This window comes from Panicum virgatum, chromosome 5K (genome assembly GCF_016808335.1).
Source record: "Panicum virgatum strain AP13 chromosome 5K, P.virgatum_v5, whole genome shotgun sequence".
NCBI classification, from domain to species: domain Eukaryota; kingdom Viridiplantae; phylum Streptophyta; class Magnoliopsida; order Poales; family Poaceae; genus Panicum; species Panicum virgatum.
In genome coordinates, this window is record NC_053140.1 from 5,498,745 (window position 1) to 5,524,367 (window position 25,623).

The 25,623-nt window shown below is 44.4% G+C and overlaps 1 protein-coding gene across 1 annotated transcript; it reads left to right on the forward strand.

The window, feature by feature from the left end:
* Positions 1-154: 154 nt before the first annotated feature.
* Positions 155-18,808, forward strand: LOC120705865 (protein RST1-like). The gene is made up of 24 exons (XM_039990400.1): positions 155-860; positions 1,226-1,309; positions 1,943-2,219; positions 2,905-3,155; positions 9,271-9,445; positions 9,537-9,727; positions 10,268-10,368; positions 11,280-11,355; positions 11,749-11,880; positions 11,971-12,052; positions 12,281-12,353; positions 12,481-12,649; positions 12,758-12,888; positions 12,963-13,051; positions 13,288-13,376; positions 13,477-13,689; positions 14,262-14,339; positions 14,576-14,758; positions 14,992-15,843; positions 15,997-16,293; positions 16,983-17,621; positions 17,736-17,883; positions 18,011-18,132; positions 18,237-18,808. Exons 1-24 carry the CDS (start codon positions 189-191, stop codon positions 18,597-18,599), a joined length of 5,487 nt encoding a protein of 1,828 aa, XP_039846334.1. The 5' UTR covers positions 155-188; the 3' UTR covers positions 18,600-18,808.
* The last annotated feature ends 6,815 nt before the right edge of the window (positions 18,809-25,623 follow it).

Below are 25,623 nucleotides of genomic sequence, written 5' to 3' on the forward strand. Positions count from 1 at the left end.
GGCCGGATGGAATTGGCCTGGCCCATGTACTGAAATTGGGCCGAAGTCCCTCCTACAAGTGGGCATCAAGATATGGGCTCCCAAATAGGCCCGCAACGCAACAAAAACAAACCCCCCAGGCCCAAGTTACTTTACCAGTTCTCCCCTCGATCGGTGGCCACTTCCCTGTCTCCGGCCACCGCACAACCATGGCCTCCGCCGCCGCCTCCAGCGCGGCGGCGCTCTCCCGCCTCGCCGACCGCACCCGGGTACCGGACCCCACGCTGCAGCGCCACGCGGTTGCGGCCTTCTTCCGCCACCTCCTCTCCTTCCCCGCGCCCCTCCCCGAGGCCGCCCACGACGCCGCCTCCGTCCTGCTCGCCTCGCCCCACCCCGCCGTCGCCGCGCACGCCGCGGCCTCCGTCGCCCGCCTCGCCGCCTCCCGCCCCGACCTCCTGCCCCCGGGCCGCGCCCTCCCGCTCCTCCTCGCGCCCCTCGCGGCCTCCCCCTCGCCCCGGCTCGCCTCCTGCTTCGTCAAGGCTGTCTCCGCGCTCGCGGCCTGCGCCCTCCGCTCTGGCTCCCGCTTCCGGCCCCATGACCACCCATTCGTCCAGGCGCTCGCGTCGGGGGCGGACGGCGCGCGCGCGGAGCTGGCGCGCCAGGCGGCCAGGATGGTCGCCGAGGGGCTGGACGGGATTGTAGGGTTCCTTAGGCCGTTCGTGATGTTCTCCGTGGTGAGGAAGGGGGACGCCGCATTCGCGAGGGATTTGATCGGCGCACTGGCCGCAGCGGCCACAGCAGCGGGGAAGGCTGGTGTCGCGATCCCGGTGCTGAAGTTGCTCGAAGAGAGCATGCTGCATTTCGGACGCGGGGATGATCAGGTACATGTAGTGGTCTCACACTCGTAAGATGATATCAGTTCTCCGCCTCAGTGATGCTGAATAGCTAGCAATGCTGTGAGCCATCATGCAAACGGGAGCTTGGCTATGTGTACTGTGCTGTGTTCGAGCAGTCCTCATGACAGTTGTGGCATGCATCTCGTTGAGAGCGTTGTGAATAGTTCCATGTTATTGTCTAGTCCAGATTAGTTGTAGCCACTAGCCAGCAAAAAAAAGGTAGGAAAAATCCGTGGAGGCTTGAGAAGCTTATATGTCATATCTGGAAGCGTGTTATGTTTTGTTATGCATTCTCAATAGAAGTAGCTATGTTTATTCATTACTAAATCTAAATGTGTTCTTTTCTTCAGGAAATGTGGCAGTGGCTTAGTTCTGCGGAGTGCTTGGTTGGAGCTCATGTGGTGTTGTTGAGGAAGTTGGTTCATGCCCAAATGGTACTACTCTCTGCCTTTTGCTTAATTTGTACAATGAAATGTTGGAGTGACCAATATCTGCAAATCAGCTAACTAGATCTTCACGTGACATCTATACTAGGTTCTGCTCCTTGTAAACATCAAAAAGTTTGTTTATGCTCATAATAGACATGTTACCTGCTGGTACCTAGAGCTATTTAAATGGACTGAGGATGACCATTAGTGGAATATTTACCACTTGATGAAAATTCAATACTGTTGTGGCATCATACTCCTGCATGGTGCAATTACAACATTTCTTTGCACTTTTGACTGTTCTGTATTTTTTTTACGCTCAAATTCCTTTCTGTAGCCTGTAGGAGTACCCAGCATATAGTTTTCTGCTCATCAAACATGTGACGGTTAACCGTCTGCAACAGTTTTTCTTGTACTTTTGAGTGTCTCTTTGGTGAAAACACCACGAACTTCTATGTTTAAATACTCCGTGATGAAGTTGACTGGAAATGTGGGCTACTTTCATGTTTTGTTACTCATTGATAAGGTGCAGATAATCTCTGCTTCCTTCCTTGCAATTATCTTAATTCAAATGCCTATATGGTTGTTGTTCATGGATAATGCAGATAATATATACTGATGGCTTTCTTCTTTTAACAGCCAACATATGATGCTCAAGCCAGTGGTGCAATGTTGATGGAAACACTCCTGTCACAATGTTTATTTCATAAAAAAATTCTGGGAATTACATCTACACTTCTTGGGTTATCAAAACATTTATTCTCGGTGCAAAAGGACCTTGGATTATGCTATGTACCTGAGATTTCTGGTGTTCTTAGTTCTCTTTCTCACTCTCTCAGTGGGCTGGAGTTTGAACACGAACAGCTAGTTGGCTTGAAACTTCTGGCCTTTTTGATTGAATGGAAACATGAAAACGGTAAATTCCCAAATGTTTACAACCCTTCCTTCTCCCCTCTAATTTTTCAATCCTGTTGTTGGAGGCGCACTAGGAACTTGGTTCTTATTATTTTGCAGCCTCCTTATGCTACTGTGTTTTATTTCATATTAACCTTCTTTAGAGCCAAAAGTGAATTTGGAAGCATGGAATCGCATGGAGAGGGTTTGCAGCATACCAAGTACTTGTGTCAAATATGCTGGTACCATTTTCATATGACTTGAATAGAGAATCACCATTTTAGGGGGCTATCTTTCTATATGTCGAGTAGAAACCCAAACAGTATCGTTCAAATATTTTTTTTTCCATCTCATGTTCTCGTTTATGTGTTCCATGTGGGTCCAACTCAAATCAAATTCACTGGACACAAATATGACGAGCGAAACAAAAATCACTGTAGAGAACTAGAGATAAAATAGCAAGATAAGTATTTAACTTGTTAGTGGTAAATTTTCAGATGTTTGATGGCAATTGGCAAACATACCATGTCCATTTACATTTGGAAATACTGCACATGTTTGAAACTGAGAAAGTGATGCTATAGTTATTTAGCTCAATCCTTTTTGTGGTGGAGCTTAGAGTCAATCTAATATTCAATTTGTTGCCATTGGCATAATATACAATGTGTGTTATCATGAAAAAGTTTCATATATGTGCATGGCTGCAGTACTTGAGCAGAAAGAACAAAAACACTGCCTCAGCGAGGAGCTTCTCTGTGTTATGGCAGTAATCAACCTCGCAATTTCTCCTTCTAAGTCTGTGAAAGCAGTGGTGCATCATATTCTGTCAAGGTTCAGCTCGCTCGTTTTAGACATGCCTGCCACTCATTCATCAGAGCAACAAGATATTTCAACGGACTACCACATAAGCAAACCTGCACTTATTCTTCCTAAACTTCTGCATTATATATGGTCTCAGGTGATCTTTTGATCCTTAGTTTTTTCCCTGCTCTGTCCTGTTACAATTCCGCCTTATTTTTTCTATTCGTTAAAGAAATGAATTGTGACTAACAATTTGAGTATGAAGCATCATATTGTGTTGTTTTGAGTTTTGACTTCATAACTATGTCTGGCATCACCCAATCTATGGTAATTTCAAAATTTAAATGTAATGTTCTATATTATTTTAGGTTTCATAAATACTGGAGTATTTGTTATCTCCTTAACCCCAATACTTTCATAATTTGAGTATAAAAGGTCTAGGTTATGTTAGCGGGTACTTGACCAGCCAGCCACCTAGTAATGATCAATGGATATAGTTGAGTCACTTTTGTGGTCTAACTGCCAAATATACGGTAGCACATAGGGGGCGATGCATACGTGTCAAGGACGTCGGATCCTAGGGTAGCAGGGCCTCGGCTACGTAGTTCGTAGCCGCGATCCGTCTTCTCCGGCGAGGTTATGCCCCTGCGCCGTAGGCTTGGTTGGAGATGGAGGAAGAGTTTGATAATAATAATCTTGCTTAATCCTTCACGAGTCTGGATACACCAATATATATGGCCTGTGGCCCAACAAACCAACCGGAGGCAATCCCTCCTTGATTCTAGGAACAAAAATAGATATCCATCTAACTTTCCTAACTAGCCGCTGGCAGCTGGCTCCTCGCGCGCGCGATCTTCACGTTCCGCCGCCCGGCGTACATCCCGCGCACGCCTAGCGTACGTGCGCCCGTACATGACATCTCTCCTCCCCTCGAGGACCAGCTCGTCCTCGAGCTGAAATGTAGGGTACTTGCTGCGGAAGTCGTCGAGGTCTTCCCATGAAGCCGACTCCGCTGGCTCGCCGCGCCACTGGACGAGCACCTGCCGAACGCCGCGCGCCAAGCGAGCTCGCTCAACCCGGAGAGGCTCGGGGATCACTGCTCCGTGGTGGATGGCTGGAAGCTCCGGAGGCGTAGCCGGCGGCGTGCCGACGAACTTCTTGAGGACACCCACGTGGAACACATCATGAAGGCGAGCGCCCGGGGGAAGCTCCAGACGAACAGCAACGTCGTTGATGAGCTCGGTGACACGGTAGGGCCCAACGAAGCGTGGTTTGAGCTTTCCGGCGGCGGTGCGCGGAAGGGAAGCCGCAGTGCGCTGACGAAGACGAAGGAGGGCCCAGTCGCCTACTTGGTATGACACCGGCCGGTGCTGGCGGTCGTAGTAGTGCTTCTGCACCTCCTGCGCCTGCTCCAGGCGATAGCGCACGTCGGCAAGGAAAGCCTCTCGAGCCTCCATCTCCTGGGCGACGGCCGCCACTCGAGTCTCACCCGGCTCGTACGAGCGGATGGTGGGCGGTTCCCGGCCATAGACCACGCGGAACGGCGTCTCGTGGAGCGATGACTGGTAGGAGGTGTTGTAGATGTACTCAGCCCACGGCAGCCAGCGGAGCCACTGTCGAGGTCGATCGCTGGTGAAGCAGCGCAGGTACATGATGATGACGCGGTTGGCGGCCTCCGTCTGGCCGTCGGACTGAGGATGAAACGCCGAAGTCATGTGCAGTTTCGTACCTGTGAGCCGCATGAGCTCGCGCCAGAATGTCGAAGTGAACACCGGGTCGCGGTCCGAGACGATGGACTGCGGAATGCCATGGAGGCGCACAATGTCGGCGAAGAAGGCCTGCGCCACAGACTCCGCAGTGTAGGGATGCGCCAAGGGAACGAAGTGGCAGTACTTGCTGAAGCGGTCCACGACGGAGAGGATGACCGTCTTGCCGTGCACCCGTGGTAGCGCCTCCACAAAGTCGATGCCGATGTCGGCCCAGACGATGGAAGGAACGGGCAACGGGTGTAGCAGGCCAGCCGGATGCAAGTGCTCGGACTTGTACCTCTGACACGTAGCGCATGCCCTCACGAAGTCCTGAACCACGCGACGCATGTTGGGGAAGTGAAAGTCGCGTCGGAGGCGATGAAGCGTGCGGTGGACACCCTCGTGGCCGTCATCATGTACTGCAGCCACGATCTCCTGCAAAAGGGGTGAGGCCGATGGTATATACAGGCGCCCGCCGTATGCGACCATGTCATCCACCAGTGACCATGGATTGGCGCGGGTGCCCGCGCGGACCTCGTCGTGGATGGCGACCAAGGCCGGATCCGTGGCCTGGGCATGTCGAAGGCGCGCGATGAAGTCGAAGCGGGGCGCCGAAACCGCCAGCAGTGTGCCCTCATCATCATCGCGGCGGGAGAGGGCGTCGGCCACCGTGTTCAACGCGCCCGACCGGTACTCGACGGAGAAGTCGAACCCCAGCAGTTTACCAACCCAATGATGTTGGGGGATCGTGGCCAGGCGCTGGTCGAGGAGGTATTTGAGGCTGAAGTGGTCCGTCTTGACGATGAAACGACGACCCCACAAGTACGGCCGCCAGTGCCGAACAGCCTGGACAAGACCGATAAGCTCTCGTTCATAGGCTGCCAGGGCGCGGTGACGGGGCGCGACAGGTCGACTGAAGAAGGCGACCGGGTGGCCGTCCTGGACGAGCACCGCGCCAAACCCGTGCGACGACGCATCGCACTCGACCACGAACACCTTGGCGAAGTCCGGCATGGCGAGAACTGGGGCGGTGGTGACCGCCGCCTTAAGCGCCGTGAACGCCGCGGCTGTCGCGTCGTCCCACGAAAAGCCGTCCTTCTTGAGGAGGGCAGTCAGTGGTGCGGCTACCGTGCCGTAGTTGTGGACGAATTTGCGGTAGTACCCCGCCAAGCCGAGGAAGCCCCGGACCGCCCGAGCTGAGCGCGGCGTTGGCCAATCGAGGATGGCCTGCACCTTGGCCGGATCCATGGCCACGCCCGCCTCAGAGATGACATGCCCGAGGTAGGAGACGGAGGGCACGCCGAAAGCGCACTTGCTGCGCTTGACGAAGAGCTGGTGCCGCCGCAGCTCGGAGAGGACGGCGCGGAGGTGACGAAGATGATCCGCCCAAGTCTTGCTGTATATCAAAATGTCGTCAAAAAACACAAGAACAAAGCGGCGAAGGAAGGGTCGGAGTACATCGTTCATTAGCGCCTGGAACGTCGCCGGGGCGTTGCAAAGCCCGAACGCCATCACCAGGAACTCGTAGAGGCCGTCGTGGGTGCGGAACGCCGTCTTGTGCACATCTTCCGGCCGCATCCGCACTTGGTGGTACCCGGACCGTAAGTCCAGCTTGGTGAAGAACCGCGCCCCATGGAGCTCATCGAGTAGCTCGTCGACCACGGGAATAGGGAACACGTCCTTGATGGTGAGCGCGTTCAAGGCACGGTAGTCGACGCAGAACCTCCAAGACCCGTCCGGCCTCATGACTAGGATGACCGGCGAGGAGAACGGCGAGTCGCTGCGGCGGACGATGCCCTGCGCGATCATGGCCGCGCACTGCCGCTCCAATTCATCTTTGTGTGCCGCCGGGTACCGGTACGGGCGAACGGCGACTGGGGCCGCGTCCGGCTTGAGGGTGATGCGGTGGTCGTGGGCGCGCTGAGGAGGCAGCCCCGTAGGCTCGGCGAAGACGTCCGCGAAAGAGCCCAGGAGCTCGTCGAGGAGGGGCTCGCTGGTGGTCGAGGCTGCGAGGGCAGGCGTGCTGGGCACTGCCAGGCCGGCCCAGCTGATGGCGCGCCCCCGGTGCTGGAACGACATCAGCCGTGCAGCGAGGTCCCACACAATGGGGCCCAGGCCTGCCAACCAACGAGTGCCCAGGACCACGTCGTAGCCCGCCAATGGCATGACGAAGAGATCCGCCGGAAAGGAGTCGCCGTCGATGAGCAGCGGTGCGGCGCGGATGACGCCGATGCACGTGACGCGCTCGCCGTTGGCGACCATGGCCGTGAGACGTGGACGCTGCTGTAGTGGGAGGCCGGAGCGTTGCGCGGCCGCCTCCGATATGAAGTTGTGCGTGCTGCCGGAGTCCAGGAGGGCGACAAGCGCTGCGGCTCCCAGCACGACCTCGAGCTGCATGGTGTCAATGAAGGAAACCCCTGCTAGGGCTTGTAGGGAGAAGACCGGCGCGTTCTCCAGGCCGCCATCCTCGTCGCCGGCCGGTAGTGCGTCGTCGTCGTCATCCTCGATGCCTTCCAGGAGGAACAGCCTCTGGCAGACACGATTGTGTCCCCGGGAGTACTTCTCGTCGCAGTTGTAGCAGAGTCCCTTGCGACGACGCTCCTCCTGCTCCGCCTGGGTGAGGCGTTTGATCTGGCGGCCCTCGAGGCTGATCGACGCGGGGGCGGCCGTCCTGGGCGGCTGCGGTGCTGGCAGAGCTAGTCGTGGGCCCGGCGCAGGAAGCAGAGGCGACCGGGGCGCGGCCTTGGGGGCCGGTGTGGAATACTGCTCGCGCAACTCGAACTGCCGGGCCAAGCTCATGGCGGCAGTGAGGGTTTGCGGGTTCTGGATGCGGACGTCGAGGCTGAGCGGCGGCATGAGGCCCCCAGTGAACAGCTGAACTCGCTGTTCCTCCAGGAGGGGACCGGCGCGGCCGAGGAGTGCCTGAAAGCGATCCATGTAGTCCGCCACCGTGCCGGTACGGCGACACTCAGCTAGCTCGGCCAAGGGCGCGGAGCGCAGGGGCGGCCCATAGCGGAGGTTCAGCAGCTCCTTGAAGCGGCGCCATGATGGGGTACCCATGTCCGTTTGGATCTGCATGTACCACAGTTGCGCCCCTTCTTCGAGGTTGTAGGACGCCATCCACACTTTTTCCTCCTCCATGATCCGCTGCTGGTGGAAGAAGGATTCACAGCGGTTGATGAAGATGAGCGGATCGGTCTTGCCGTCGTAGCGCGGAAAGTCCATCTTGTGGAACTTCGGTGGCCTATCATTGTGATGCTCGCCGAAGGTCTGCCTGTTGTTGGAGCCATGCGACCGGTCGGCCGCAAGATCGGCGATGGCCCTGGTGTTGGCCTCCGCGGTGGCCTGGAGGGCCTTGACGGACTCGACCAGGGACGCCACGGTGGACTTGAGATCGTCACCTTGGTCGCCCATGGCGGCGGCGCAAGATGCAGCGGATGAGGACGACGGAGATGGCGGCGTTGCGGCTGGTGGTGGAGAGGGTTGTGGGAAGGGAGAGGATCGCCTGGATCGTGATACCAGGTTGTCAAGGACGTCGGATCCTAGGGTAGCAGGGCCTCGGCTACGTAGTTCGTAGCCGCGATCCGTCTTCTCCGGCGAGGTTATGCCCCTGCGCCGTAGGCTTGGTTGGAGATGGAGGAAGAGTTTGATAATAATAATCTTGCTTAATCCCTCACGAGTCTGGATACACCAATATATATGGCCTGTGGCCCAACAAACCAACCGGAGGCAATCCCTCCTTGATTCTAGGAACAAAAATAGATATCCATCTAACTTTCCTAACTAGCCGCTGGCAGCTGGCTCCTCGCGCGCGCGATCTTCACGTTCCGCCGCCCGGCGTACATCCCGCGCACGCCTAGCGTACGTGCGCCCGTACATGACAATACGAGCATGCACACTAGCGTCATTTTATAGGTTGCCTCATGCGTTGCCATGTAATCTTGAGACGATTTAACAGATACACTCTACAGTCAGTCCTGTTACACTTGTGTATGGACCAAATGAATATTATGAATTCCATCACAACCACAACCACAACCACAACCAAATGAATGCTATGAATTCCATCACCCTTTTGCTAAGTACACAGTACTATTACTAATACAGTGTCACCGCCCATAACCACCACACTTTGGGTGTATAAACTCTCTTTTGTGTGAATCAACTATCAGTGTATAGTGCAAGTGTTCATATTCGGAAGTATATTCTTGTACATATGTACATATTGCAGCATTACTAGTAAGTGTCATATTTTTTTCTGTGTTACTATTAATTTATTCATCTCTATTGGTTCTATTTTGAGTCTCTGTTCAAATATATTCTGGGCATGTGTCCATATCTGGAAAATAAAGAAACTTGTTCATATGGTAGGAGTTTCTCGTGCTGTTTTCCTTTAAAAAGGCATGTAGTTTCGGCCGTTGCTTGCTCCATATCCACTTCATTTCCATCTCTAGGAATCCTGCATTATATTTATGTAGTCATATAAGTTTGTCCAATTTCTGCTTCCCATGATCCCTTCTGCAGCCATCTTCAGCAGGCTTCATTTTTATGAAGCAAACAGCTACCAAGGTTTCACCTGAATCTGGTCGGAATTATTTGGAAGCAAGGTATTGGACTGATCAACTAAATGACTATCTGACAGCCCTTCGCAGAGAAAAGCTTACATTGGATGGTTTGTCTTCAAAAAAGACATCTACAGGTTGATGAGTTTATTTGTGCCTTTTACATACTCCCTCTATATTTATCTTTATTTAATCCTCTAACCTGTTGCTCCATGTAATTACTTGCAGTAGCAATATCATCTCTGATAAGCTCTGTAGCATGTGTTTTGGTAATGCATCCAAAACTTGGTACTTCTGCTGCAGAGTCTTTGGCAATGCTTGGTGCATCAGACCCAAGATTGGGTATGCCATTGTTTGTAGTTATCCTCTTCTATATCAAGATCCTATGCAACAACAATAATTTTTCAACAGAGATCTCGGTGAGTACTGTAAGTCCATGTTCCTTCCCATATTTGAATGCACATGATGAAGAATTAAAGTTCACTGGGATGGGCTTCTAATCAAATGTGAAATCCTCACTAGTTTAAAATAGGTTTTCAGTATCCAAACTGAGGCCTTTGAATTGAGAATCCACGTTTGTAATGCCAATATACAGCAGTTTGCAGAAGGGGTCATATTCACTTCTTTTTAGGAGTTGGAGGTAGGGAAACCACAAAACTACTTGTAGACATGCACGTGTGATGCCTAAGACGTAGTGTGTTGAGATCTGTGCAGACTTACTGCAATGGATAAAGGATGGGATGGTGGTTTAAATTTTGGTACTTTGCATCAACATAGAGGTACATTGAATTGCAATTCTGATATAGATGTACCTGAATGTTCAGTGCCAAATCCGTTTTGATTTTCGAGGATACTACTTTTGTTCTCTTATGTTAGCTGCAAAAGCAACACAGACAGGATTTCAAATTGCAAAAAGAGTAGAATATTTGATATATGTATTTTTCATATATGATTTGCAGCTCAGTTTGATAGAGTCATTGCCATCACTTGCTATACATGGTTTTGTGCTTCCACTCGCTCTGCAATGGATATCGCCAATGCTTAACAGGGACACGAATCCGTAAGTTAAATGCACAAATCACGAGTGAGCCCCAACATTAGTTTCTTTTTATTCTTGTTTGCTTGTCCTAATGAGCTTAGTCGCATTGTACTGACACATTCGGACTGCCTGGTCTTTGGTTTTATTTTTTTTATTTTTATTTCTGAGCACAAATGAAAGCAACTCTTTTTTTTTATTATTTGGAGAATGAAAAACAGAGTTCAGCATCTAGGCATTAGCAGCCAAACAGATGACATGGAGAATTTCAGAAAGCTTAACAAACACTGGCAATCATACGTTGGCACATGTTATGCTACTATGTATTTTATGGAAAAAAGATCACGTCTTTGTTTCTGTCACATATATAGAAAATTTCATGCACCACTTAAATATCAGAACTTGAGGATTTTCAGTATTCAATCTATCTATTTAAGATACAAAACTTAGTTTTATAAGTCTTGAACCCAACATCAATACTGTTGCTTCTGTGCTTGCTCTGGCTTTAGGATGTTTCCATATTCTGGAACCTTGTCCAAATTATCAGAGAATCACACATCGTATGCTCAATCTCATTGGTATTGTGATCTTACTGGTGGGTGGTGGTCAAAGCAATGGAAGCATATCATTTCTGATCTTAGCAATTACTTTATATTTAACATAAATAAGCCCCCATTTTGAAGTTTTGGTTTGTTCTGAACATCTAGCTTGCAGGTCTCTCCTGATTGCTGTGAATTTATTGTGTATGCATTTCTGTATTTGGTTGAATAATGTTTAGCACTTTAGGTTATGTATGTTGAGTTAATGGATTGAGTTCTGAACTTCTGATCATAACATATAGTAATATTTATCACTTTTAATAACTGCAGACCCTTTCCTTAAAAATATGGCATTACTTTCTTGTGCTGTTCTTATATTACATGATTTTTCTGCAGGGTTCTATATGCTATAGCTGTTCGATTACTCTGCAAAATATGGATTGTCACTGATTGGGCTTTTCCAAACTTACAAGTAAGAATGCTATTTCAACTTGATATTGAAATCGTATTTTGTCATTGTAAGCTTTCATACATTGTATATGGTAAATGAGCTTTCATACCTAAGGTGATGTTACAAAACATGACTTTAAACTATTAAAATGTTTGCTCGGAACTATTGGTGACTAGTGAGATTGATAAATGTGCGCCTTCATGTTCCTTGATTTTGAAACATTGATGTATTCCTTACCTTCCGTTGAAAATTTTTGCAATCCCCGAATGTGTCAGCAAGATGTGGGCCACAGACCTACATGTTTTTTTTAATCAAGACTTACATGTTATTGGCATATGCAAAAGATTGTTTACAATTTGTGATTTTTCTAGATTAAAGTAATAAGATCGCTACTAATTTTGGTTTCTAATTTAGGCAATTATGGATCCTGAAAATATTTCAAATTTCATCTCTGACAGAGAGATTTCCATGAGTGTTGCCTCATCGATACGTGATGTTTGCAAACACAATCCAGATCGAGGAGTTGATTTAATACTATCTGTCTCGGTGAGTATTTTCTAGATTGTTTTTCTTACAACTATTCATTTATTTGTTTACTTGGTCTGCTTTCTAATATGGAGTACAAATACCTTGTAGTTGTGTATTGAGAGTCGTGATTCTGTGGTTCAAGCTCTTGGTCTGGAGGGCCTCTCGTATCTCTGTGAAGCTGATGTGGTCGGTAAGTAACTTTCTGACTTTCCATTAGCTTCAGTAAGTTTCTGGATGATGTTCCAACAATGAGTAAGTTTCTGGCGAATGTTCCAACAGTTAATAAGTTATTGCCAGTATCAATTACAATGTTGTTACAACAAGCCATGTGTTCTGAAAACTTGTAAGGGAGGTATTTTGTATAAGAAGTCATATTTCTGCACCTCACATCTGAAGTTAGCTCCTCATTGTATCTCAGATTTCTATACGGCCTGGAAGGTTATATCAAAGGAGCTGCTTGATTATTCCGTCGAACCTGCTGTTGCTCACAGGTAAGCCTGCTAACAAATATATTTGACTGAATGCAAAGATGTGTCTGGTCTGGTAGATTGGTATCACCAATGTATATGTTTGTGCTGACATGTGCTTCTTACTCACTATGTTTCTTGTATTTTGCAGTTTGTGTGTTCTGCTGAGATGTGGAGCGATGGATGCTGAGGCATATTCTGGAATATCTAATAACCTGATAGGAATATTATGGAGCATTGGGACATCTAAGAAAAATGATTCCAAATCTCTCTGGGTTAAAGCAAGAGAAACTGCTTTTCTCTCCTTGTCCCACTACAAGGTTGTGCTACAACTTTTTGTTCCTTGTGTGCTTATCTGCCACTTTTTGGTTAAAATTCCTGTTTTGAAGGTCTGTAAGATTTTTTTTTTAACAATGGGTGCTTTACAGGTCTCGCTTATTCAAGATGCTATTCCTGATTTCTGGAAACGAAACTATGAATTCTTCACTAATGAAGATAATCTGGCAGTTCTCAATGCCATGGAGAACCTTCAAGATGAGATCGTCAAATTTGAACATATGTTAGTACTTTTGTTGTCTTATGAATTCAGATGCTTACGGACACCCATAACTATCGTTTTCCCTGCTCACACAGAAACCGTCGTAGAGTGAGCACTGATAAAAGAGTTGCCGTCCATAAATTTGAGAAACTACTGGATGTTTTCCCTCAGGCCGTGTTTAAAGGTATGCTAATGATGTAGTTAACTCAAATTACTTATTTTTGTTATTGCATAATCCAAAATGCTGAATGCCTGATATCCTGTCCAATTCATACATTTCTAATTCTAAGCAAATATATAGCTTGTTATATCCTGCTTTTTTTGTGATAAATGCGTAGTTTGTTCTGCTCAGTGTTTATTACAATCTGGTGTCAGTTTCACCTTTAAGTTTCCTGTTTCACTATTGCATTCAAATTTTAGGAAAGTCAACTCATCATCAGTTGCCTGGTGCTGCTCTTCTAACTCTTAATTTTACCCCAAAGGATATACTTAATGAAGGGAAATCTAAGGTTAGTAATCTGTAATGTTGTGTTTCTTATTCACCGCTCACCACTCAAACTTGAATCCTTCTCATGCTATGTTATTTATGTTTGCTGATCTCATTTGCAGGGTTTGCCAAGAGTTCATGCTGCTTTTGAGCAAGCATTCACAGAAATTGCTGAATCTTTGTACATATCAAGAAATATAGAGGTTGCTCTTCTTGCATTGCATTCATGGAAGTCATTTGTTTCCAATTGGATGCAAGCAGTTGTTGCTTTGCTTGACATTAAAGAGTCATCAAAGTTGAACAAAGCTTTAAAAGCTGCTAATGATATATTTAAGGTAAATATTTATATCTTTAGGATATCCCTCAATTACTTTGCATTTGTTTGTTCCATTTCAGTCAATACTGATTTGATCTAAACAAAAATCACCAAGTGTATTACGTATCACTGGTGTGAATTGGTGACCCTTAGGTGCACCTCCAACCCTCTTTAATTCAACTATCTGTAGTACTATTTTTCTAAAATAAGTTCCCATTTTGGAGAAGCGCAAATGTTTGAACTAAAGAGGGTTGGAGGTGCACCTAAGGGTCACCAATTTACGCCCCTACGTATCAGCATCTTTATAGGAGCAAGCTTTTGAGGCGCATAATGTGCCTCATAGTACTAAAGAACTGATAATTTGTAGGCAACAAGTATTTTTGTTGGTGTTGATTGTGATGTGGGACAAATATTGTATCGTACATGATGATTTTTATACTTGATTATGCATCTTCTCTATGTAGTACCTGGATTTTACTAAGATTTGCATCTTCCTTGTTATCACCCTACTTTTTTTTATATTTGTCCCCATCATTTGCTTCCTTAATGCTAATGTTTACATTTCCTTGCGTTCTCCTAATTGTGGTGCAGATTTTGTGCGATCACGCTTCAGTATCTACTCCTCGAGTTGCTGTTAACATTGCTCTTGTCATTGGAGCACTATGTTTGGTAAGAGGTCTTTATTCTTATTTTATTCATTCTCAAATATATGTGATTACAAACTATATGGTGTGATGTATTTGATCTTTTTGCCATCTGTTTTATCATTCCTGTCCTATACTTGTCAGTATTGTTTTCTTGTCTCATCTCTAACCCTTAAGCAAATGCATTCCTACGGTTGTTCCAATTGTTTATGGATGATTTGCTATTTCAATTTAATTGGTTTTATCTTGTCGTATTACCAGATTGTTCCACCAACTGCCCATTTGGTAATATCTTCTGCATCAGATTTTCTTTTAAAATGGCTATTTCAATACGAGCATGAGCACCAGCAGTGGTCAGCAGCCCTATCTCTTGGACTAATATTCAATTGTTTTCACCCCACGGATAAAAAGAGCAGGTTTCAGGTTATTAATGGGCTTCTTGAGGTGTGAAATCTCACTCTCTGCTCATAGTTCAATATGTTTAGACTTTAGTCCTTACAGAATTTCTTCCTTTTAGATAGCAATGTATCAGCAATTTGTTGCATTATGTTCAAGTTTCAAAGTTTCAAAGTATGTTATGCATTCTCATTATGTATTGTGCTTTCCCATATTTAGATTATCTCAAAAACTGAAAGCTGTCTTACTTTCTCATATGTCTTATACTTTTCCACATTTAGGTTATCTCAAAAACTGAAAGCTGTCTTGCAAAAGGAGCTTGTGGACTGGCATTAGGCTATGCTTGCCAAGGTCTTTTAACGAGAGCACATAATGCTAGTGATTCAGAAGTAGATGCTACTACAGAACTCAATGAGCGTGCATCAATTGAAGATATTCTTCGTGCTTCGGTTTCTTCATTGATTCAGCTATGTCCGTCCTCATGTTGTTCTCTGAAAAAACTTAATATATATGGAATAGACTCCATGGAAGGGATGGAAGAAAATAGTGATAGATTCAACGATGATCCTTGGGCTATTGCTGGACTTGTTCTTGGTCTGGGAAATTCTGTTTTTGCTCTGTATAGACTTGGAGCTTATGGCACTGTTACTGAAATCAAGGACATATTGATGTCATGGATACCGGATGTCAATTCAAGCTGTGAATTATTTGATGAAATGAATTCAGTATCACTTTGTATCGGCTCATGTCTTGCTCTTCCTTCTGTCGTGGCTTTTTGCCAAAGAGTGGACTTGTTGAATGAGGACTTGGATGCACTGTTCAATCGCTACACTTCTTTAGCTTCTGAGCTCCTAAACCTCAATAAATCTGGAATTATCTTTCAGAATTTATTGATGGCAATCTGTATTGGTGCTGGATCTCTCCTATCTTTTATACTAGATGATGGAGTGCACGCTATGGAACCCAGTGCTGTTAAAAAGCTTCTAGACACTCTCAGGCATATATATACACATCCATTTCCTCCCCTTGTTCATTTGGGAGGCATGTTTGGTGTAGTCAACGCTTGCGGTGCAGGTGCAGGGGATCTTACTGGGATGTGTTCAAAACTTATGACTTCACAAATCAAACATGAGGTCTCTCTCTCTCTCTCTCTCTCTCTCTCTCTCTCTCTCTCTCTCTCTCTCTCCTCCATGCATTCTAACATTTATGTTTTATAATTGTTTGAGCAATCAATTTTTTTATGTTTGTGTAAAAAAAATCTAATTTGTTAATTGTTATATGTACAGGAGTCATCTTTGGTGAGAGGTCCTTTATTGGCAAGCCCTGTTGGTGAGACTCTTTCAACATCTATGGTCCAGGAAATATATCTTCTTGCTAAGGATGCTGAGGATAAGCACATACAAGATTCTGCTGCGTGGGCCATTTCATTTCTTAGAAGCAGGTGGTTGTTAAAGAATCTGATTGTTTACGATAAAAATGGTTCAAATAGAAGTTCTGATGATCCCAGTCAAGCTTCAAGTTTTTCTGAACAGAGCTTAGTTTGGAACTTAAGTCGCTGGTTGAATGATCTTAAGCTTGAAAAGGTTTGATCTAAATCCTCATTTTAAATATTGAATGCCATGGTCTCATTTGTTAACTATAGTTTTGTGTGGTAAATCTATTACAGAAGTGCATAGTGTAGCTTATTTATGTCAAATGCAGTGTACACCTCCATTTCTGGGGAATCATTTGAAAACTAAGATTCCAGTCATTCAACATACATGAGCTGAGATGTGCATTTTTATATGCTAAATTGTACATTTGAGGACACGAGGTGAATTTGAACATTTATCATAATTTTGTTACATAGGCGTAAAATCAAAACTTGAAATATTGAAGTACATTAGGATGTGTGATTTAACGCACCGTAACAATCTTCGAATTCCCTTCCTGATACTCGATTGTGGTTGCATGCCGTTGATGCTGCCGGGGGTGAAGCGGATTGTATTTACTGATGCAAATAATCTTCTAATACACAATCATTTGTCTATATGTTATTCCAGTCGATTTAATGCAAAGATCTAATGTGCTGATAACTGTGTAAACCTGAGTAAATTAATATGCAGACAATGTTTTTTTAGTTTGTGGTTATGTGAAATTTATGATGATTTACTGTGCATCAATTTAGCGAACTACTTTACATTTTGTGTTATGGTCATCATTTTACTTGTCATTTTGTTGAGTTGGAGTATCATTAATTTTTTTCTGACTTATGTTATTTTACCATCTACAGCCTTTTGATATGGTGCCAGTAAGTACAGTTGGAACAGTTTTAAAATGTCTTTCTAAAGCTCCTCGATTGCCATCTACAGACTGGGGGGTTATTGTACGGCGGTGCATGAAAGTTGAAGCGCAGATTCTTTATAAGCCAACCAATCAGCAAGATCTAAAGTTACTAAGGGAAGCATGCTTACATTTTACTCTAGCTCATGCTACCCACATAAGTCCCCTTCTGCAGTTTTTGGATGATCTGACTGACATACTCAGATTCCGGAGATTAGAAATAAATGTGCAATCTATTTTGCTCCAACATTTGTCACACCTAATGAAGCTCTTCTCAGATTCAAGATTAGATAAACTGTATGAGGATTTAACTGAATACTTGTATTCCTCCACCTCTTCATACTTGGATTACTCATGTGAACAGAAAAGCATGATAAGAATGTCGTTCTGGGAAGGCATTTGCAAGTGCCTGGTGGAGGTTGTTTCTGAAGAATCTGGTGGCTTCTCATTCACTAAAAAATGCCTTGAATGCTTGTTGCCTCTCTTGACTCTCCAAAATGATGGTCAACCTGAATACATGGATGAGTGGTCTTCTGCTATCATGTGTCTTACCAATGCCCAGAAAAGTTGGCTGGGTGATATGCTGCAGGTTCGCGACAGAACAAATCTGTCTTGATGAATGTTTCTCCTTAAATTGTTTGTCTTAGTAGTTTTCATGGCTCTTGAAGTTGTTTCACAGTGCTGCTTTCACCTCTCATTTTAGGTTCGGAATGCTGCTTTAGTCACTGAAGAAGAACGTGTTGATGTGGCAAAAAAAATTATCATCAGAGCAAGGTTGTGTGCGGCTGGTTGTGGTTCAGTACATGATCTGGGTAATATAAAGATGATGATATTATGTACAAAAGCAGATGGTAATTGCATCCATTTACTGTTATTTAGTAGTCATCAATCTTCCATTCAATTATATTATCATTTCTTACCCCACCCTGTGACATTTTGTATATTTTTTTTAAAAAAGTAATGAATATGCTATTTCAGGTGTCTGGTGGAATGTCCTTGTAGAGATCGCTGCAGCTATTAACTCTGATGAAAACAGTATCAAAAGGCAGTGGCTTCTGGATGCATTAGAGATTGGTTGTGTTACAGCTCATCCTTCGACGGTAACTATTCAAGATGTTCTGTTGGAATTATGGATGAATGCTTACTCTCACATGTTGCTTCCTCGACACAAACATGCTTAGGTTTTCTCGTTCTAATATTTCAGGTGCTGCGCTTTGTTGGCCTGCTATGTGATAGCTGCTGCATCTATATGCCTCTTCTCATCGTTAATTCAAGAAATGTACTGAGTGACTTGCCTGTCACTCTGCCTTCCTTTCTCTCCAGCAGCATTTGGGATGATTTCAGGGACATTGTTGCAGACAAGCTATGGTTGTTGACCACTCACATCTACACTTGGGCAGAACAATTGGCTTATGGAAATGACCTCACTGGGCATGCTCATATTCATAGAAGTGAAGCTGAGATGGCTACTTTTCTGGCCAATATTCTGCGTTCAACATGCATTGCAGCTGAGGACTACTTGACTGTTGATAAGCAGCTGAAGCTTGCAAACCTAGAGTCACTCTGATTGTAGGGAGATATGTTTTCATTTTATTATTGAAAATATATGTGTGCTTGTGTACAGTACTGTCTCAAATTCATGTTTGATGATTCAGCAACTATGTTCCTGTAGATAATTTAGTTTAACTATCTCATCTTATGCACTAAAGAATTTCTAATGTTCATAGATTGAAACATGGATTTTTGAAATAATATTGCATTAATCTGTGAGCACTATGACATACTGCCACCGAGAAATTTGAGAGCAGTTTAATTTCCTAGCGCCTAACATTTTGCAAGCAAAAATTTGAGGGAGAAAAAAAGAGTTGTCTCAGACTACTTCTGGAATGTAAAGGCTCCTGAGCAAGTTTATCGAGATCACACTAATGGTGAGTCTAATCCTCTAGTTGCAATATTCCATTTGTCTTTTTAGAGTTCCTGTTTCGAGATCTTTCAGAACTATGTTTTGCTATGTTCATTTATTATGATACAGGAAGTCTTGGCATTTGGGGTCAGAATTACATTTCAACCTTCTATTTCATTCGAGGAAACTTGTTGCAAAGTGCAATTTACATTGCCAGTTGTTGGTACTCCAGCTTTGTAAGTAATATAGTTACTCTAGTGTTGGTTCGAGTTCGAATGAAAAAACCCCTATTTATAAGGTCATTGTGGGTTAAATTTGACGCAACATCTGTACTCTTATTTACCAATTCTTGCTCGAATCACAATCAGTAATCAGTACGATAAAGCTCAGAATATTATAGAAATGTTCCACATGAAAAGCAATCACTAATAATGATTCTCTTTCTTTCAGAAAGAAGTCCATGAGCATCGTATTTGATGCTTCAATTCCCACATACTGTTTCCTTGTCAAGTTTCTTTCGTTGGCTTTTTTATGGGTGGGTCCTTTACCTAAGAACTTATCAATATTTCCAGAAATAGAAAAGAAACAGAATGCAGAATGTCCAGTAGACTTTAAATATATATCTATTAGCTTTTCCTTGTGGTGTCTCGTTTAAAAATTGCATGGGGGAAGCTAGCCCTGTTCTGCCTATATACAACTAAAAAGACTATGAAGAAAGGGAGCACTCTGTTCTGCATTACTTCATGACATAACTAAAATGATAATCAGAAAATTTCAAACTAGACCTGGAAACTAAAAGTAAATCGACATATCGAATAGACAATGTCAAATCTAAGGAGTAGGGGTGGCCGGATGTCACTTTTGGACATAAGTAGCTTCCATCTTAGCCCACAGCCCATGTACGGACGTATTAAATATAGATGGAAAGCTAAAGGAATCAATATCTAGTAGTGTGCCCTTCCAGTCACCCAAGGGACTTTAGCAAATTAGCAGTGCTAAACCTCATATGCTTTCTTCTGGATTCTCCTATCGTGATCAATCTCCCTTAATATATTGCGATAAGATATGCTGGCAACTGCAGCCGCGCGGCTACCTGCAACCATCTTTCTCTGGGATGTTTCCATGAGAGAACCAATTGGATGCGTCCAGAAACCTTGCCTCGTTACGCTTTTCGAGTATGATATCTATGTGCATGTACGTACTGCTCAACGGATTCCGCCAAACATTCTAATTATCAAAGCCATGTCCTTTCGCTTTCACTTTATTTTATCCCCTAAGTATTACACGGCCCAATCATAGCACCTGGCCCCAAAGTGCAACCAATCACATGGCTGCGAGCCCGCTCGCTAGATCACTGAAAGGTCAATAATTTATCCTTGTGCGGCGTGCCGTCAAGGTTTGGGGGGTATTTATGCACTGTGCTAATGGTGATCATGAGCTACAGAAGCTAATTTTCTTTGATACAATTCATCTACACCGACATGACATGTGTAACATCCAATTTGGTTTGCTGAAATGAAATATAGGGATGACAGTAGGGACTGATTTGTCATCCTTTATATGATGGTAATGTATGGTCAATATAAGGATAAAGACATATCTTACACGATCACATGAACCACTTTTGCTTATGCACATGAAGATGCGTTGGGCTCCACATAAGCAGAAAAACTGCATTATTCCTTTTCTTTTCAGTGCTCTATTTACACAGTGGGCCCTTAAACTTTGCTTAAACTGACTTCTGAATTCTTGTAGGTCACTTAAACTCGACTGACGTAAATAGCCCCGGCTCCACACAAGCGGGATGCAGCGAAAGCTGTTTGTAAAGATGGCATCAGATGATCATGTCATGGGAGGATCAGCAGCCTGCCCCAATCAACCATTCCCACTATGCTTCGACAATCAACGTGCAGCTCTGCAGGCGAAGGTCAGTGACGATGCTATATTTGGTAACTATTATCTGCATAATGCACCAGACTAACAGAACAAAACCACCTGCAACATGTCTTGTGATCGAGGATGGTTTGAAAGCATGCGTGCATGGCCCTGAACAAGAGCCAGGTAGCCCCATGCATGGCCTGGCCAGACAGACAGGATTCTCTAGCGAAAGGTACGGTTCCATGCACGCCCGTGCACAACCACTCCACCCCACCCCACACTGCACGCCTCTTGTGACCAGAATTCAAAGGGACTGTTCCCTGCCACAGTGCAAGTGCAACCTTGAATCTGTACCACACGGACCCATCAGCTCAGCTCGTTATATTTCCCACGCAGCCATAGGTAGCTATGCATCATCTTTCATTTGTGCGCACACGCCAGCTGGTACTTTTTCCATGAATGCATCACCTCTCTCTGTCTCGCCCCTCTCTCTCTCTCTCTCTCTCTCTCTGAAAAAAAAAGGTACATGTAGACTGAAGGGGGTATTTGTTCCAACTTAAGCTTCAGGCTTAACGTTCATATATACTACCAGAATTTTGAGTCTTTAACCGTTATAAACTAAGTTTGGATACATTTTTTAAAAAAAAATTGAGTATTTTTTCTGTGCTAACAAAAAGCTGGAGTCCCTTGCCCTAATTCTTTTCAAAGGAACTGAGCCACCCCAAACATGCCTATGGGCTACGGCATGGGCTACGGTCTGTGGTAACTGGCAAGCTACAGACAACTACTAGCTGCTGTTTCCACTGAAAGATTTGCGATTTTGTTGGCGATGCCTGCCTAGCGTGATGAGTTTTAGCACTTGGATGCAAGTTGCTAGGGGATGCAGCTCAAAAGGACAGGCATGCTAGGTCGTGAACCTGGGAAAAGGCTGCCGCCATGCCATGCATGCATCCAGACACAAAGCGTAGGGACTAGCTAGCTCTAGCTTAGCCCAGTACCTCCTCTTCTCGGCCCCCTTTCCTTAGGTCCAACGATTTGATGTCTGTGGATTTCAGGATCAAATTAGTGTTGGTGTACTAGGATAGTGGCTTGCACACGAGATCTTGTGTTCTTATGGGGGATCTTATGAAGATCTTATGGCCTTTTGTGAGTTGCATTTTCTTAACAATCATCTTTATATGGCTACAAAGATTCAGGCCATGGGTGTAGCTGTCACCCTTTCTCTAATCCAACCTCTCTAAAAACTTTGTAGCAACAAAAACATGAAAAAAAGATCACCTCTCCAACCAATGTTATAACTTATAAGACGTGCCATGCTCTCTTTCTCAGGCCCTGCCGAGCATACCATCACATACTAATTTTCTTGCTCTAGTAAATTATGCTTATGTGAAGTTGTGCACTTCAACTTCCTGTACATCATAATATTGTTCCAACTTCTCATTCCGGAGATTGCTTTATGTGGCTCCGTTTCCTCCCACAAAAATTCTGTTGGGCATGTTTGGTTGCTACTTGCTAGCCACACTTTGCTACACTTAAGGTTAGGTAAGTGTAGCAAAGAATTTGGAAGCCACACCTCTTCTTGTCTAAGGGAATTTTGCCACACTTTTAGTTTCTATGACATGTGGAGCTCAAAAAAATCTTTCCTAAGTTTGGTTACCAACCAAACACCTACTAACTCGATCCAACTTGCCTAAGGTTAAGTGTGAGAAAGGGTGGCTAGGAACCAAAACACCCCTTAGAGCAGGTATGTGCTTATAGCCAGGTCTGTCATCATTTTTGCTAATATGGAGGACAGAGGGGATAACTTGGCTCATGCAAGGTCTAGTAGGAGTGGATGTGAGGATGAATAGAAAAGAGAATATAAGGTATAAATTAAATAATATCTTATAGATAAATAAAAAGATTATTGTTATGTAATTTGGCTCTTGTACGGCCTATTATTAATCATGCTCTTAGTTATCAACTTTACACCAGGCTGCATTAGAATGCTAATGCCATAAGGCTCACCCTATTTGTCGCCGTCAAGTGATGCCCCCTGATTATGATGACTGGCGTGCCGGCAGGACCAAGGGTCCGGGGCAAGCCAGATGCAGCAGTGGCCAACCCACGATGTAGGCCGGGCATTGTAGTGGAGGTATAGTAGTGCAGGTATGGCCGGGGCTGTGGCAAGCTGAAGGCTTAACGCAGTCCGAGCTGCCTGCAATGGCACCAGAACCAGCTGCTAGAGTTGTAGAACAATTTTTTACTCGTAGCAAAGAACACTCATCATATAATAACACCACATGACAGCCTTTATGCATGGCTTCCTGAGATGAGATGATGGCAAATCTTGCTTGTTTGGTTACACACCCTAGCTGAGCCCTTTTTGCATTCCATGCATATGTATGTCATGCGGCATCATTGTACATGTTCATTTCAATAAAACTAATGGCGGCCTAGCTATAGCTAGCTAATCGTGGGGCCTGCCTCGTGATCTTAGGGTTCTTCTGTTACTACGACTGTAAAAGAGAGCTTAGTGTGTGAACCTATACTTGTCTGTTCTTGCCTTCTTGGAGACCGTGAGCTCGCTCTCTTTCTTGAGGAGCTTTTACATGTTTGCTCTGTTGACTACTCGAATTGACTTGGCTTTTCCTTTAAGAAAGCTAAATTGACCCATAGCTATGTAGTTCTGGGGTCAGAAACACTATCATTGTTACAGTGGTCGTTATTGCTGTTCTTGTATAAGCTGTACAGATTTCAAACAGGAATGTTTTAGTTAACCATCGATTATACACCATAATAAATCCTTTATTTGTTTCTTTTCATCTGAAAGATGACACCTTTTTCTTTGTTTTCTGTTTGAAATAAAGAGCTGCCTGGGGTGTGTGAACACTGTACTGTCACTTGGTTGGTTTCAGTGATCTGCATGATTGTTGGCCAGACTGGACTGTGCATGCCTTTTGCAACTTTTTTTAGTTTTGAAAACTTTGGGGGCAACTAGTAATTACGTTGTGTTGAGATGCATGGTATGTAGATCATGATGATACTAATTATATATAAGCTTCAGCTACGCACCTATAAATGACAAAGATGACAAAATCTAACCCAAAGTTATCATGCTGTAACAGTGGCCATCATTGAGGGCCACATGTACTTTGAATTGTTTTATGGGCCCTGTTCGTCGACCTGAAAAGCATCAGATCGACAGTAATCTTGCGAGTGTTACCCATGAGCATAAAACCTCCAAATATACATCTTCATCAGCTAACTGTGTGAAGGGCCGATTCTTGTCTGGATCAGTTGACACGATTTTCTTAAAATAATTCTGGTTGCTGAAAGGTGGGCTGATTCAAGAAATACTCTTTTAAGTTTATACTGTACATACGACGTGGAAAACTCGAACGTTGTTTATACTGGTTAGACAGTCTTTTTTTTATGGCGGTTAGACAGTCTCTATTATGTACATTGTTGTAAACACCAATATGCATGATCTGAATATTAAAATTGTCGCCACCATGGTATATTGTGGAAGTCACTAAAAATCTAAAAAAAAGTCATTTCACATGAACGATATAAATAGTAAAATACGTTTTAGTGGTGAAGTTTTGAAAAGAATGTCTGTGCACAGTCTAAAATAATGTCATGCATTTTTTTTAAAAAAAAAAGTGGAGCCAGTTATCATTATGTACTCTTTCCATTTTGTTTTATAAGCCATCCACAGATATTTAGATCGAAACCTCGTAATGTTTATAACCAATAATTATCCTTACAAGAATTCTACTTACCGTGCTGAGTCCTACCAAACCTTTTTTACATTTCGAAACAGAGTATGAAAAGTGATATTGAGCTAATGTAACGTGAGTCCAAAAACTATAATCATATAAGCAGAGAACATCTGTTGGCTAACCCTAATCAAGAATCTACTTAATCCCCTAGCTAGGTTGTTATAAACAATGGGTGTGACAGTGCATGCCGATAACTTGCACTGATAGATATCAGCTCGTCGCTAATGATTGCTAATTATACCACGGCGCTTTTAATTATGAGACAGAAGCCGTGGACAAGAGGATTAATTAGTTCTTAATAAACCACATTGCCCAGGCACCCTGTGCTGTGCCTGTGCGCGCGAGCCATCGATCGCCACACGGTGTGCCGGTCTACATCGTCGGCCTCTTTATGATTGTGCTGCGGCTTAGGCAAAGCTCAATTAAGTTAAGCCAGTTCATGCATGAAAGGGCATGATTACTCTTGAACTGGACGCACTGAGGAAGTGTTGAGAGTAAAATGAAAGAGAGATTGAATGGAGAGGAATCCTCGTGTTCCTATTGATTGATTGTTGTTTATATACAAGACCAAGAGACACCATCCCAAAGGACATGTCCCTTTGGGATGGCCCCTTCAAGGCACCCTTTGGGGTGGAAGTTCCCCAAGTGGGATTTGCCTACTAATTATAGAATTATATAAATAATTACACTAATTGATCAATAATTAACTATTTTCTTCTTAACACTCCCCCTTGATCAATTTGTCCTTCTTGAGGTCTTGTAATCAATGTGTTCTTCTTATAGTCTTGTAATCAATCGTTGTTTGATCTTTATATGGAAAAACTCCTCTAAAAACCCTGTGGGAAAAATCTGAGGAGAAACCAATTTGTGTATGTATATGTCATGGAAAAACTCCTTAAACCCTTTTGGGAAAATAGGAGAAAATGTTGATATAACATATGTGTGTTGGTATTCCATTAAAACTCCTTTAAAACCCAGTGGGAAAAATATAAGGAGAAAATGATATGGAATATCATTGATTGCAAACTTATATGAGAAAAACCTCG